Raw genomic sequence first — 16,342 nt, forward strand, 5'->3', positions numbered from 1 at the left:
ATTATTTTAATGATATGTTTTTCATATAACAAAACAATTATTGACTTGGTTTTCGGGCAACATTGATTATGTTAACCTCCTCGGGATAAAAATATTGGCCTCCTCTCCACGTCGGACAAAATTTCATTCCTTGGAGGCTAACAAACTCAATGTTGCCCTCAACCCCAGTCAATATATAATATTGAAGGAAATAAAAACCGACTTTGGACCCTCCCCCCCCCCTCTTGAAAACGTTGACCCATGTTAAGAAATACGTTTTTTTACGGTTGAGAGGAGTTTTATTTTTTGTTTGTTTTTTTTTTTTTTTTGTGGTTTTTTTTTCTCGTTTTTTTTTTTTTATTTTGTTTTTGTGTTTTTTTTTTGTTTTTTGTTTTTTTTTTTTTAATTTTTTTTTTTTAATTTTTTTTTTTTATTTTTTTTTTTTTATTTTTTTTTTTTGATCAAGAAATTTCTGGGTTGGAAATTATTTGACTCAGGCGTACACCCCCACCCTAGAAAAAAATTCTAGATCCGCGGAAGAGGGTGGAAGGTATATTAAAAAGATTGCAGATGGTGGAAGAAAAAAGGTCAACCTTGACTTCTCAGCTTTTGGTCGTAAGGCCACATAAGTTTAAAGTTTAGATGTTCATCCCAATTTGCTTAAGAATTGTTGCGGGTGCGCAGATTTTATTTTTTCTTTTTTCTATTTCTGTTAACATCTACATGACGATCTTCTTAAACAAAAATTTCACATTGTAAATGCCAAAATGGATAATTATAAAGATAGATTGCTTATTGTTTAAAATATATACAGAAGATTTTTTTTATATGAAATATTAATTACACAGTAATAATGATTTTATGAGAACTTTTGTACACGCCACACATAACTGCTTGTATGAAACTGGGTGCAGATCCAAAATACTCTGTCCATATTGATACTTTACGTGTTATTCACCACTTGTCTTTGTCTTTTTCTAACTAAATATTTTTCGTTTGAACAACAAATACGTTTGCTTTGTTTGAAATATTACAGACTTCCATCCTCCTTATAATGTCCAATTTTTCATTCTTGACACGTTCGATATAGTCAATATTTTACACAACATATGGTGCCTAAATTTGCCTTTACTAAACAGTTCTTATAGATTTAGCATGTAAAGTCCGCCCACAACCTTTATTATATGTAATAAGCTGCTCTCTTTACTCTCCACATGATCCTGTGCTAAAATGGTGCCACGCGACTATTAATACAAACGACCGTGGGGAGTAACTCTAAAACTTTGACCGTGATCGATGCCAACAAATTTCTAATTGACATTTAATAACAAAAACTTGACCAAAATAAAAAAACTAAGCAAAAGTTTTTGAGCTGTATAAATACACATAAAGTGTAGATGAACTGACTTTTCCAAGCGAGTAGGAAGTCTCAACCACAGTCCATACTCCTGTTTTAACAAATTTACAAATTTAACACATCTAAAATGCCCAACGGATGAGAAACTAGCATGACAAGGAAGTAAATAATACTTTACCTAGTATCACATTGCATGGACTCCTTCTTCTGGGTTCTTCTCTAATTTATACATAGGTTTATGATTTATTCAATGTTGATTAATTTCCTTAAATTACAATATCTAATTATAACTTACAGACATACTACTACCAAAAAAAAAAAAAAAAAAAAACATATGCAATTCAATCTACATGCCGAATCTTTGCCGAAAATGTAATTCCTGACTCAGTCGACTTAGTTTACGATACATAATAAAAAAACATGTAGCGAGACGGTCCCATTTTCCCATCTTGTACGTGAAAAAGTTGAAAATTTGTAAACGCCTTCTGATAAATCTGCCAAACCACACAAAATGTAAACAGGGCAAAAAAAAAAAAAAAAAAAAACCTGGAAATACCAAAGGTGGTATCAGGAGCGATTTTGATAAATCGTCATTTTTATATAAAAGTAACATGTGTGTAACTAATTGAAAATCAGGTCGCTTCTTGTATTGCAGGGAGCATATCTGCTCAATGAAAAAAAAATGAGTTCCTCAATTAACGAAACTCATACATATTCACAAAGATTAACCATCTTTCAGAATTATATTATCATTGCAATCAAACATTTCATCTTTTAAGTGTCTTTGTGTTTTTTGGAGTTATATATATAAATTCATTTACTAGATAAAATGATACTTTTGACATGCTATCTTACAGTACATAAATGATCAATAAATTAGACCATTAAATGTCCTGATTTGATAACTTTACTTATCAGGGTGAAGAAAACTCTATAACATATCGCCTTTCAACTCTTTGAGGGTAGCATATAGCACTGCATTTTCGGGTGTAGCGGGGAATATAATTCAAGAGCTTTTTACAATACAATGACCGTTTAAGCTTCACTGTGCTCAACACCGTATATAGACTGCTGTGTACATGTAAAATCAATACTTTTAGAGAATTCGAAATCACATTTTTTTTTACAATCAACAACGGCATCAAAATATGTATTTCAAGATTTTTTGTCATCATTGATAACTATTTTTTCAACAAAAAATAGCTTAGAAATTTTCTTATTAACTAACAAATCATCTAATAAATTATTTTGTTTAATTTTTTTTGTGATTTTATAAAAAAAAAATAAAATAAAATAAAAAAAAAAAAAAAAAAAAAAAGTACGCCTACTTTACAAGATGTTGGAGTTCCTCATTAACAATTTCTTTGATGTATTAAGAGACCAGCTCTTCCAGCAATCTCTTTGAATCCCAATGGTCACACATTGAGCTACTTTATAAGCAGACCTGTTTTTTGTATTCTAATGACACATAGTGACAGATAAAAGTGACTGTGGTTGGATGAAAGAGGTATCCTCAAACTTAAAAAAATATTAGATAAGGATCAAACAGAAGAGACTAGCTTAATTAACCAGGCGGAACTACATTCTGTAGATTCCTGAATGTACGCGAATTAATTATCTCATAATTTTGCGAGAAGCACCACTCGCAAAATAAAATTACTCGCTTTATTTTTATGGGGCTGAAATCCATGTAAAATATCTTGATCAATCGGCCACTCGCGAATTACTGTCCTCGCGATTTGGCCAGATCAATTTCGTGATATGAAGTACTTGCGTAAAATAATGGATCTACAGTAGTCCTCTCAATTAAATCAACTAAAGAAAGTATAAGTGTGTTCAAAAACACACTTTTATTCTCCTGCATAATATTATTGAACATTTGCAAATATATTGGCAAAATAATATACATAAATGCTTTAAAGGCTTCATAAACCTTCATGACAAGAGGAAGAGTCCACATAAGATTAACAAATAAATTTTTCAGATAGTAAGCTCTTTTTTCTAGACTTTTTAAAAAAAAAATTACTGCTGAATTTTAACATTTATAAAACTTTAGTGTACATACAAATAAAATAATTTATTAAAACCTTCTTTGTTAGCGATATCATGTATTTGTGATCAAGTTAGAACTGGTTTTTATCTTTCTTAACGTTGTGGTTTGGCGTTTTTTGTAAAATGATCAGAAAGAATGCAGATTACGTCTCTTTATATGATAACCTTGAGTTTATTTAACAATATTTCCTTTTATTCATTTTTTTCTCCATTTTATTCAGTACATGTGTTGCAAAAAAATCACACGCAACTCATATTTTTGCTTTCAATAGTTCAAATAAAACAATATTTTGTTCATACTGGTTATTGGGGAATAAAAAAGAATCCTTTATAAGTTTAAAATGCGAAGCAAATTCAATGAATGCACAAAAGTCTTTGAACATTGTTCAAAACCATTTACTCCCATTGAATTTTTAATTTTGAGTCCTTCATTTCTTCATTGAAGACCTGATCAAACTTCTTATTCTGTTCCTCAGTAAACACCGATTTCCAGTCACCAACCTCTTCTGTGGTATGAATACAAAAATACAGAACGTGTAATATAAAAATACGGAACGTGTAATATAAAAAAATGTATACTAGTTATTTTCTTTACATTTTATATTTAGCAACTGGATTTATAACTTTAAAGATATTTCAATTTAGATTCAGAGTATTTTATGTTTTAACCTTTTCTGTAGATAAAGCTCCACTTTGAATCCTTTTCTCTTTCTTTTACTTTCTCAGAGGTACATTCATATACAGCCTGAAGAAATGTAGGATCGGACGAGGTTCCAAGAAAATTGGATATTCGTCGCACCGTCTCCGTACCATTCTACAGTAAACATTAAAACAAACATAGGTTCAGTATCTTTTGAAGAATAAACGGCATGAAGTTCAACAGTACGCCTTGGGAAGTAAATACAAAAAGTTTCTTGTCGAACATACTTTCCTAACATTTTCATAATAAACAATCAAAATCTTTTCGGGATTTTGTCGTGCTGCCTCTTCCCACTCTTTCTCTCGTTCAAACCAACTTCCGTAATAAATCTCTGTTTAAATAAAATATTAAATGAATAGCAGTATCTCACCAAAGAATATATATGACATTTATAATTTCTCGGGTAATCTATTCATGCGTTCTTAGTAATTTTGTTTTTGGTAGAATATTGAAACTAGTAATTGCACCACTGTGATCTTAATGGTCAAATGCATATGATTACGATTTGATCTTGTCAGAAAACAACAATGACTTCAACTTACCCCCACGTAAGAAATCGTCCAAGAAATTTGGCCATTTTGGAAGCCAGTAGTCCTTGGTTATTTCGTTGTTTGTGAAATGATAAAAAGCAGACTCTGCAATATCCTTCGGGTTACGAATGGAGTGGATAATTTTCCCATTGTTTTCCTTTGGAATATATTTAACTGGGATATTGGAAGTCATTATTCGAGGCGAAGGAAGATTCTCCAATTCCTGTAGATCTGGCATATACTCTAGGAAGGTGTCTATCATTTTGTGAGGGGTGTCCAGACATGAATTCTGAAGGCGGGGCACGATTTCATTCAGCCAATGGCTTCCTTTTTTAAATTAAATGAAGTACTATCATGATGTCCAATTTCATTCCCCCACACACACCCAAAATAATCATAAAGAATATAGTAAAAGAAGAAAGTTTCTGCATGTAAGGATATTCTTTGTTAAATCATCTTTTCCTTTCCATTAACTAGAAGACAGTGCTATTATAGTAAATGGAGTATATAGATTCAGTGCATTTTTGGGCCTCTCAAAAATGCATAATTTTGCCAGTACCATTAATTTCTATTAATTTTTCTCCTCTTTTCATTCAATAACATAACTCTTTAGTATCTTTCAATACAACTAATCAAAAATGAAGTCGTCAGTAGGAAAATGATTGTACATGTATGAGTATCTTCTACTTTTACTGAATTGCTATTACAGTACCTGCAACGTTATTCTTCACATGATATACGATAGGATAGGATACAAAAATATTAAAGTCCAGGCTTTTTGACATCATAAACAGCTGCTTTTTTAATAAAAATGGAACTCGTAGATTTACTTACCTTTCCATTGGTTATTTGCAAAATCATTTTGTTAAAAAGTATTCTGATTGTACACAAAAGTCCTCTGAAGTAGATATTAAAAATATGTTTGAGTTTCTGATTGACAATATCTATGTAGTTTTTTTATATCAGGTCTTCCGACAATCTGTAAGGTTTCCCATGGGTACTAATGGAGTTCCGTTATTAGCAGACCTAGTTTTGTATTTATGTGAAGCAGATTTTTTTCAAAAACATACACGAGAAGAAGAAAACACTTGCCGTGGCCTTCAAATCGATATTTAGATATATAGACGACTGTGGCAACGCACTTTGAAAAAATTACGCACTTTGAAAAAAATTTTCAAAGTGCGTTAAATTTTGTCCAAAATCAACGCACTTTGAAATTTTTTTCAAAGTGCGTTAAGAGTGTACATCAACATTTTTTACCATGAAAACACTTAACGCACTTTGAAAAACTACGTATAAAACTAAAAATTCTGGACTTAGATTTTAATAATAGACAGCATTAATTTGTTATATTTCTTCCGAAAAACTGATGAATTGATCTACCCTCATCGAGAACGAGGAGAAGACATGTAAAAAGTCCGTCAGCCCAACTCTCTATCTTTCCTACACAAATATATGTATTTACATAACTGGTATGACATTTAGGGCTGTATCAATATATCGATACGTATCGATATTTAAGAATGTATCGTATCAAAAAAATAACTTCCAATACGTATCGGACAGGCAGATTTTCTGATAATTCTGTGAAAAAGTTGGGAATTTCAATCACCAAAGGTTATATTTTCACTGTTTTGAATTAAAATTGATCAATAATTGATCAATAATGATATAATCATTAAGCAGATAGCACATCTTAGATAAATATTACAAAATACATAGACAACTTTATTTTAACACATTGATTTCACAGTCATTAAAAGTTTGAATTTGAAATGTAATTTGTAATGACAGTGAGACAAGAACTTTGAAATGGATTATAAAACAATAAGTTTTTTTTTAATTCATGCATTAAATGATTTATAAGATTTTTTTGATAGACTTGTTAAAGAATCCAATATATCGGATATCGCATTATAAAATATTGTATCGTATCGTATTGATTTTTTTCGCTCAATACACAGCCCTAATGACATTGATATTATTTCTCTCAATAAATTTGAGTAAACGTAAAATAGATAAAAAAAAAAATTGACATAAGCTTTCCTGAAAAAAAAAATTTCGCACCCTATTATATTAAAGAAGAGACCCGCATAACCTTTATTCAAAATGTATCCACAATGAATCCGAAGAAAAAATGCATTTACATGGTAATTAAAACATGCTATTTGACATGTCTAGGGTTTTTATGATATCAAATTATAGATTTAGAAGTAATCCGACTACATTCATAACTTTTTTGAGAAAAAGTTATTAGTGAACGAGGTAAAAATTTCAGTCGAGTGAGTAATGTGGCTAACTTAAGGTTTATTTTCTTACTATCAAATAAATGAGTCAACCATTGTTTCATATTCATGTATGTTCACAATAGATAGATAGATGAATATGATAGAAAAATAGATAAGAGAGAGAGAGAGAATTTTCATGGTATGGAAAAATCATAATTGCTCCCTTTTCCATAAGAAATATGCGATGCTTTAAGTCACTTATCGACACCTGCATCTACCGAACTTATTAGAGACTGGATAAAATATTAAAAAAAGAAAAAAGAAACGAAACTGTGCTGTTAAACAATCATTCCTCCATTATTTCTAAGACCCATTTCCCATTTATAACAGTTACGAGAACCTTTGGAAAAAAGACAACTCCTAAAAATTTTTAAAAGTCTATATAACAGATCCTGACGTCATCACCGAAAAGTTATCCAACCAGGTTCAAATAATTATTTATCATACCTAAAATTTGCAAAAATATTGACCAAGCCGTGCACATTTTTTTTTTCAAAGTGCGTTAATATGGTCGATATTAACGCACTTTGAAAAGATATATTTTTTTTTCAAAGTGCGTTAACGTTGTCCCAAAATTAACGCACTTTGAAAAAAAATTTCAAAGTGCGTAATTTTTCAAAGTGCGTTGTAACAGACGACTTATCATTAATTAATAATAGTTCCTTTCATTGATATGTCAACTCGATATAGCCCAGTGGAATTGAAATAAGAGATACCACCGAGTCTGACACATCTGTTTCATATTTGGATATTGTACTGGAAAAAGACGTATTTGGTAACCTAAAAACAAAACTTTTATGATAAACCTGATGTTTTAGAGGTTTTTCCTCTGCTCCCGATTTGTATTGCTTTAATGGACTTTTGAGCGTGATTACTGTTTGATATCTCCATATTTAAGGGGAAGAAGGACCTTCAGCTGAAAAAATACTTGTCATTCAATTTTTTTCTCACATTCTGTATATTTCTTATTTAGTATGTCCCTCATATCTTAAAGCAGTTAAATTATTAGGTTTCCTACCTCATTTTAGAGATATTGATTGACAAATACTATGGCCTACAGTGTCCAAGTGGAGTTTTGATACTACATGTTTTCGGGCCTATTACTCTGTCCATACTGGGATTTTTCAAGCATAGATAAAAAATATGTCAATGGACATGTATCTTTTAAAATATTTTAGAGTATGAATAGGGTTTAAATATAAAAAAAAAAAAACAAGTTTCTTCTATTACACTGCATCTGGGTTAGGAAAATTACGTACTTTTAAAGACAACTTAAACAACAATAACCTTAATTTGCATAAAATTCTATCATTCAATATTTGAAAATTTACGTTGAAATGCAAGTCCTCCATTTTATTGATTAACTGTAAAAATATCGAATGGTGAAGCTGACCTCAATATTGTAAGAGACATCGTTAATTAAACAAGACATAAGCATGACCAAAGCGTGTCATGTTTATATTTCTCGAGTACTGGAAAAACCAACTATAACGTCACAGGAAAGCTTAATAAGCCAAATAAGATATGCCTACATAAGATTTCCGTCATCAGCAATGCAAAAATAATTTTTATGTTCCCCAGTTCTCAAAATATCTCATCATATACTGATTATGACCTTTTTTTTTTACATAATAATCATGCCAGTGTATTCACCGAGTTTGATCTTGCTGTACTATCAGATCTTGTATGACGTCACCGACTTGTTGGACGCGCAGCATAAGGAAACAGAGGAGTGGAACAACATATTCCGCAATTTGTTAAAGTTTACAATGAATGTTATATTTTTTTTAAAAATTTTTATAAAAAATGGTAATTAAAGTAAAACAAATTGTCAATTTTTTTTTACAGGAACTGATGGTTTACACGTTTTGCACTTATATAAACGGAGACTATGACGTAGTTAAACAGAGTCATGTGACCATGTGTCCTTCATCCCCTTTATACCATACGATAGGATACATGCAAGATACAATAGAAGTCACACAGGGTCCGACAAGATTAACAGTTTTCACTATAAACGCAAAAGCCGATAAACACAAAATCTGATAAACGTAGAACAGGATAAACACAAAACCTGATAAAAGCAAAACTTGGTAGGATACATGATTGGTAAATTAAAGTGGAGATAAATATTTTACAAAACGAAATATTACATGTATCTTCATTACTTGCTTTTTCATTTCGTTAATAAATATTATTTATGTACGTACATGTATGTATGCATTTTTTTTACTTAGTAATTCAATGTATTTCTTTTTCCCTTTCATGATATGTAAACAAACTGATAGAAGACTTGTTGCTAATTTTACTAATTTTTATAATTTTCATGTGTTTCATATGACTACATAAGATGCGCATATGTATTTTAAGCAGAAGTAATGTTGCAAAGCATGAAAATGCGTAAATATTTTCCGTTTTCTAAACATAGCTTTATTACCAGTGCATATGTATACTTCTCCTTTAAAGAGGCTGGGGGTTGTGGCCATTTTTAGACTATATTGATCTCCTTTAGAAGAAGAGCTCCATATGAAGATATAGAAAATGATCAAATTTTAAAACTAAATTTTTTGAAATTTTTCTTTGCCAAATGATAGTTGACAGCTTAAGATATCATATCTAAAAAAAAATTAAGTTAAATCTGGTGGTTAATTTGTGGTTAATTTGTTGACCCCCCAGCCTCCTTAAAACGTATTCATTCCTGATACCAAATCAGTAATAATAAAGAACACAACACATTTAATGGACTAGCAACGACACGCAGCAGCTTTACTGTATTAACAATACATAAATTATTAAATAACAAAATGTAAATATAAGTTGGATTCATAAAATCTAATAATTCTGCATGATTTTGAACGTGTTACCAGTTGCACTTGTCCAAAACTGGCCTTAACAAACAACTCTCTATCTCTCTATTGAACCGCATGACTGAACATACCTTTACAGGTATTCGAATTGAAAACTTTAAATATCCGGATTAATCCATTCATTATTATTACCAAGTAAAAATTGATTTCTGTCTAATTCGTTCTTCAAACGAAAGAAATCACATATATTTTTCCACCTCATTAACAGGACATGAGAATCGTGTCATATGTATACATTTGTTTTCTCCAAATAAAGGACATCGTATAGTTTGCATAATCATTTTTCTTCTTGACATTCGCTGGACTGGACTTTTGTGTATGTTTAATAGCTGCCGTGCTGGCGTAAGCGACTCAAATACATGTACCTGCTTGCTATTTAATAGAAACAAATCACGTCTCCTTCTGTTATTTTTCCATATTAAAGCTGAACACGACTCGTAAATGGACTTTTGCGAGAAGCGCTGACTTTTTCAGTCGACGGCTTACTTTGACATTTAAACCTGCGTTATATACGGGGGTACGGAATTGATAATAGATAAGAAAACATTAATAGTGGTTATAGGTATAGTGTTAGGGGCGCATATTTGATTTACTAGTATACATCTACACAAGAGATGATGGGAGGCAGAATAACATAACTTAAAATATGTTATTCGTGAGGGGTAGTATCTCTTTTCAGTCTCATTTGCTGAATGAATTAAATAAGGAAGAAAAAAACATTTCGAAAGTAAAACTTGACAGGAGTTGGTCAAGGGGGAAAGGGAGGGGGTTGAGGATAGAGTGGTTGCAGTTCCCTTCCTAGACAACGTAATCTGTGCTTTGAAACTGTCCATTATTACCTTTTAATTAAAGCTAAATATTTATATGGCAAAAGAGCCTCCGTATATTGTCCTAGTGTAAAAGTAAGCCGTCGACTGTTAAAGTCAGCGCTTCTCGCAAAAGTCCAGTAGGCATACGCAATTTTCGATATTACTATCTACTATATCAGCACCGGAGTATACTCTTCGTATTCGTTACACCTGACTGCTTTTTTGTCACGGGCATCGGCGTAGAAAGACGACTCGTGTTCGTGCTGGTTATCTTGCATTACCTTTATTTACATTTTATTGCAGTAACGTGTATTTGGGTTTGTTTGTATACTGCACTGACCTGTGCTACTGTTGTAAGTTTCTTTCGTACATGTATTTTATTCTCCTGTATTTTGATTAGAAGTACACAGTTATTTTTTGTCGCTAGCAAGTGCTGTATAGCATACGTCCGTCTACGCGGCTAGGATAAGGCTGTCCGTAAAATATCAAACTGTTCCAACTGTGTAACTTCTCTGAGCTACCTAGATATGACGTCATAATAGCAAATGACGTCAAGTCACTGCATACTTGAGCTGACATATGACGGGGAAAGTGTCGTATCTTTTACATTTCTTCACATGACATGTAAAGATTTTTTAGCGTTATTGTTTGATTAAAATGTCTGGATTGTTCTTTAAGCTTAAATGTGCTGTTATGATGCTGAGCATTTGGAATCTAATATATTTATTCCTTTAACTTGTCCGATTTACATATTTTCAAACAATAACAAAAAATTGACTGTGAAACTCTCCCCCTTACACGTTCGTGGACAGATTTAGAATCTATAAACCGTGTATATATTTGACTGGCACAAGTGATTAATAAGGATAAATTGAAGATATTCTGTGTGAATCTACTAGAGAAGTATGTCCTCTAACTGAATTTTGCTGGGGGGTTGTATGTAATTTATCATACTTTGAATAAATTACGATAAAGAGTGGAAAATGCCTCCTATTATGTGGGTAAGTTGAATTTCTCGTGGAATATTTTCTCAACAAGTAAAATTCAGACCTGCCCCCAGCACTTTATATGTACCAAAGATCACGATGAATTGACTTATGTGACAAATCTTTCTCAATAATGTTGTTTTGCACTTGTGCCGAGGCGATTTTTTTTGCAACATTTAGGAATTTATGTGTCTGTCACGTGATCAACAAAGTCATGTGATATCAAAAAATGCATTATTATAACACCTGATTACACTGTCATCAAAAGTTGACTGCAAATTCATACATAGATTACAAATTGAAAATAAAATTAGCTCCAAATAAAATGTATATGTTAATGCATATTAAGCCTTCGGACTGCCTTAACACAGCTGCGTACATCGATGACGATTGATTACACTGAACAGTGACTAAGTGAAGCGGCTTTATATAGAGGCCCTCAGATACAGCCAGAGACCAATCGAATATGGCGGACACATTCCTTTTACGAATCGTGTTAAGCTTTAAATAGGCCTGAATATTGATAAAGGACATATGATACAGTTTTTGTATAATTCATAAAAAAAAAGTCATGTTTGTATAAGTGAAATGAGTTTAACTGTATATATCTTAATTTTTCACAATAATGTCCAATAAAGTGAAAAAAAAAATTGTATCGATATATGCATGTAAGGATGACTGCAAAAAGGTAGAATTTTGAACATCTTATAATGATTACGATTTCTTAATATTTTAGAAATATGATATTTGCTTATTTTACAATCAAAATAGGTCTATATTTAAATATTTAGGCATCTATTTTTGTATGTATCTTCTTTTCCTAATTTTACTTGATTTAGATTTGAAGTTCGTTATCTCTTTCAATTTGCGCGACCTGACAAGCATGTAGTCTCAGAAAGAAATATTAAAAAAAGATAAAACTTGTTTTACACGTTAAAGTTAAAAAAAATATCAAACATTCACGACTTTAATAGAAATACCATTATTCTTTTTTCAATCAACGTAGCACTGGGACGCTGTTTGCTAATTGAAAAGATTTAACATATGGGCAAAATTGATCGAATTGTGGGATAATTTCAATATTTATTAACTTCCAATTTCGTATTAAAAAATGACGAGACTGAAGCTCAACTGATGTGTACCTGATGTATAGTATAGTATACTTGTGTACTAAGTCTTATTGACATTGGACCAAACCAGTAGGAATAGGAGAGTTTTGAAAGAATTTTAAATAAACTTCTATTTTTAGTAAACGTGTCAACACTGTTTGATGAAATCAAAATCAGATTGACAGAATAATGTATCTTAGAATAGTGTACTTGCGTATCAAGGCCTACCCAAATTAGACCAAAACTGTAGGAGGAGTAGCATTTTGAAGGAATTTCCAGAAAAATGTTTTTTAGTTAACATGACAACACCTTTTGTCGAAATGAAAAACCAATACTCAGAAGTATGTATCCTGGTAAGTGTACAAAATCTGATGGAAATTAAAGAGCCAATACTGTAGGAGGACTAGCGTTTTGAAAGATTTTCTTTTAGAAATTTCTTGTTATGTTTGGAACAAAACTAAAGGAGGATAAGGTTTTTTTTAAATGTTTATGGACAAACATCATGCTTTCTCATCCAAAAACTAAGAATTAAAAGCGTAGGTACGACTTCTAAGGAGACTATGCGCAAAACATTAAGGCCAGATAAATCCATGAAATCACTACATATAATTTTTGTTTGAAATTAAATTTATATTGCGTAAAAATCTCTTACTTCTTTCGAGGGACAGACCTTTACAGGTTATAAGAAATAGGGTTTAAACGTTGAAACTTAATTTACTCAATATTTTCATAAAACAGCCCTTCTTTTACATCTACTTTATTGCATTTTTTTACTTGCCTTGAGAGAATTTTTCCGGGTGGGGGGAAGGAGGGGTTAGAGTTCTTTTTTAAAAGGGTATAATTAGAACTTTTAAATGTAAAAAAAAATCGAGTTTCCTCATTCATTATTGCTTCAAATTTGAGGTAAATTATTTGTTACCTTTTTTTCTTCCTGGGGATAAAAACACTGTTTGGCATAACAAAAAATTGTTTTTTAATTATTCTTATTTCATCAGTTATTTTCTGTAAACAAAATGAATAAATAAATAAGGCATCAAAATAACTTTCGAACTATAGCATCTCAAATAAATTTTATTTGTATACCATCGTTTATGAAAACTTTAAGTAATTTTCCAGTAAATAATCCCTATTCCATCTGATTGATTGATTTTATGTTGTCTTACTTCCCATTCGAGAATTTTTCACTCATATATAGACGTCACCATTTACCAGTGAAGGGCTTCAAATTTATACCTTTACTCTGCACTCAGGGCCATTGAGCAGTGAGGATTCTTTATCGTGCCACCGTCTGTCGTGACACGGGGCCTTGGTTTTTAAGGTCTCATACGAAAGACCTGCAACTTTCACGTCATAGTGCCGAAGGCTTGGAATAGTTGCTACCTATTTTTATCGACTTAGGTCAGTCGCGGCAGAGGTTCGAACCCACGACCTTCCAATCACGGAGCGAGGTCTAATAATTTGAACAAAATGCTGATGGTATGGTATGTGGATGTACTGAAAACTTTACATTTATCGTGCTTTCCTTCTATTCTTCTTTACAATGTGGATTACTGTTTATTCGTTTTTTTTTTCTTTTTTCTAAATTCACAATAAAAGCAGAAAGGAATACCTCGATCTTTTTCGTGAAAAGGGTGGTAAAATTAAATGCCTTCCAAATGCACACGATCAGCGTAAAATCTGATAACGCAAAACCTGATAAACGCCATATACGATACGATAAACGGAAAACCTGATAAGATACACGCACGATACGATAGGAAACACACACGATAGGACATGATAGCATTGCCAAGAAAAACGTTGCGGGTACTGTAATTCTTAGTTCATAAAGTTAATCAAGTTGACTCTCGACTTTTCCTCTATATGAAATATTGGGATAACGAACAGTATTCAAGCTCTAAAGTCCATTCAAACAATTCAATATCCATTATTCAATCTAAAATGTCGTGCTGAAGGTCAGACTTTGCAAGCATACCTCTTAAACTGTGAACTGAATATAGACATTTTCCGCTCTTTTTGCCACCCCCTTCCCTTTTTCCCTAAGTTAGATGTGTGAACAAGCAAATATTTTCTCAGAGAATGTAATATCCTACAGTCGTCTTATCAAATAATTCTTTTACGCATGGATTAGAAAGATAGAGATCCAATGCATTATTTATTAAATTGCAAATCAAATGTTAAGACATATTTTTTTCATTGCAAGGTTTATATTCGGCCACATAAAGAAACTATATGTATTTCTTTTATCGATACCCAAACTACAGATGTGTATTCACTGATACAAGTAGATAGATAATACCAAAAAGTGTTTTATTTTTAATCTTCAACGCATTTCAAATTTACAAGAAAATATTTATGTAGTCACCTATTAAGTAAATATTTTCCCGAAACTTCCGAAATTCAGAATGTATTTCGTATCAATAGTTATACATTTTTGTATCATTAAAATCTCGTCTGTTATTTCAAAAAGTTGATTAAAACGTACCTGATTTTGGATAGCCAATAACAAAAACGTCATCTTTCCTTGTAGGTAAATTTACAATATCTGCAATTCGTTTTCGGGCGTCAGTTAGGGTTTGAAATGACGAAAATGGTGGAACTAGCAGTCCGTCCACTCTTAACTTTTGCTTTGTTGTCATCATAAAATCATAAACTGTTTCATCAAAGTAACATGCAAAACTGAAGTTAAATTGATCCACTCTTCTCTCACCTTTTCAGTCCAGACGTGCTTAATTGCTGAAACAACAAGTTTTAGGCAGTTCCAAGGTTTTGTTAACAACAAAACTTAATCGTTCTGCACAATTATTTAGGTCAAAAAGTATTACGTAATTCTGTAGGCATACTTTTTCCCAACTGGAAATAATTGATGCAATGTCCCAAATTTTCACGTTGCACTTAAAGTGCAGTTAAAACACACAATGGCAAATCCAAAAAATCTGCGTAATTTTATACCCGCGGATTGAAGAATTGGCCCCATGGAAAAATTACGTTTTACAGTGCACCTTTCGTAATGAATAACGTTTAAAACAAAATAAAAATGAAAAAGCATTCAACTATAAAACTATTAAGCTGCTTCGATCAATAATCCATTGTCTTTGATTCTTTTCTCCCTAATAAATGCAGCACTTATTTTCAAATCCATAAATGTCTGGATCGATCTCCAAATTCCAAGTTAAAAGTTGAGAAATAACAGTCACTGCTTCTTAAAAGAATGAGAGAGAGAGCACCCTTTAAAAATTTAACAATAGCACTCGTACTATTTATTGTTTCATCAAATGTTGCATACTTCGCAGCAAAAAAAGCTCTCTCACCTTGAAAGATATTCAAATTTTTGTAGCATGAATCCATTACAGCTGTCTAATAAATTTTCTTATTTGCGTAAACATGAAAGGTGATTTAAACTAGATTTGTGTCTTTTTCTAGTGCATATTGAAATATTTGCAGAAGCCTAACGAATTTTAACCTTTGCTTTTGTTTATTCTAGCTTTAAATAAGCTCACTAAATATCAAAGATGAAGCTAGAGTTAAGTGATTAAATATTTACCTCAGGATCAGTGTAGTTAACTTCTAGCATGTTAGAATATCACCCCCCCCCCTTTATAATTAATTCCCTGTCCAAGAAAATTGTTCAGTATTTGTGCTATATTAGTGATCGGATAACAAAC

The 16,342-nt window shown here is 31.7% G+C and overlaps 1 protein-coding gene across 3 annotated transcripts in view; it reads right to left on the minus strand.

The window, feature by feature from the left end:
- LOC133175977 (sulfotransferase 1B1-like) overlaps positions 1-15,874 on the minus strand; it is a 69,032-nt gene extending 53,158 nt beyond the window's left edge. The window contains exons 1-5 of one of the 3 annotated variants that reach the window (XR_009719362.1): positions 15,163-15,874; positions 4,631-4,945; positions 4,316-4,419; positions 4,058-4,202; positions 3,344-3,894 (exon numbers count right to left, since the gene is read on the minus strand). Coding sequence is in view for 2 of the 3 variants with exons in the window: in XM_061311139.1 (XP_061167123.1) it covers positions 3,785-3,894; positions 4,058-4,202; positions 4,316-4,419; positions 4,631-4,945; positions 15,163-15,319 (831 nt within the window). In the remaining variant the exon portion in view is untranslated. Of the gene's footprint in view, positions 1-3,156; positions 3,895-4,057; positions 4,203-4,315; positions 4,420-4,630; positions 4,946-15,162 lie in introns of those variants that run through there. The other 2 variants (XM_061311140.1, XM_061311139.1) reach the window with 2 other exon arrangements.
- Positions 15,875-16,342: the final 468 nt, after the last annotated feature.

This window comes from Saccostrea echinata, unplaced genomic scaffold (assembly GCF_033153115.1).
Source record: "Saccostrea echinata isolate AGI-Se365-2 ecotype Australia unplaced genomic scaffold, CSIRO_AGI_Sech_v1 ptg000064l, whole genome shotgun sequence".
In the NCBI taxonomy this organism is placed as follows: Eukaryota; Metazoa; Mollusca; class Bivalvia; order Ostreida; family Ostreidae; genus Saccostrea; species Saccostrea echinata.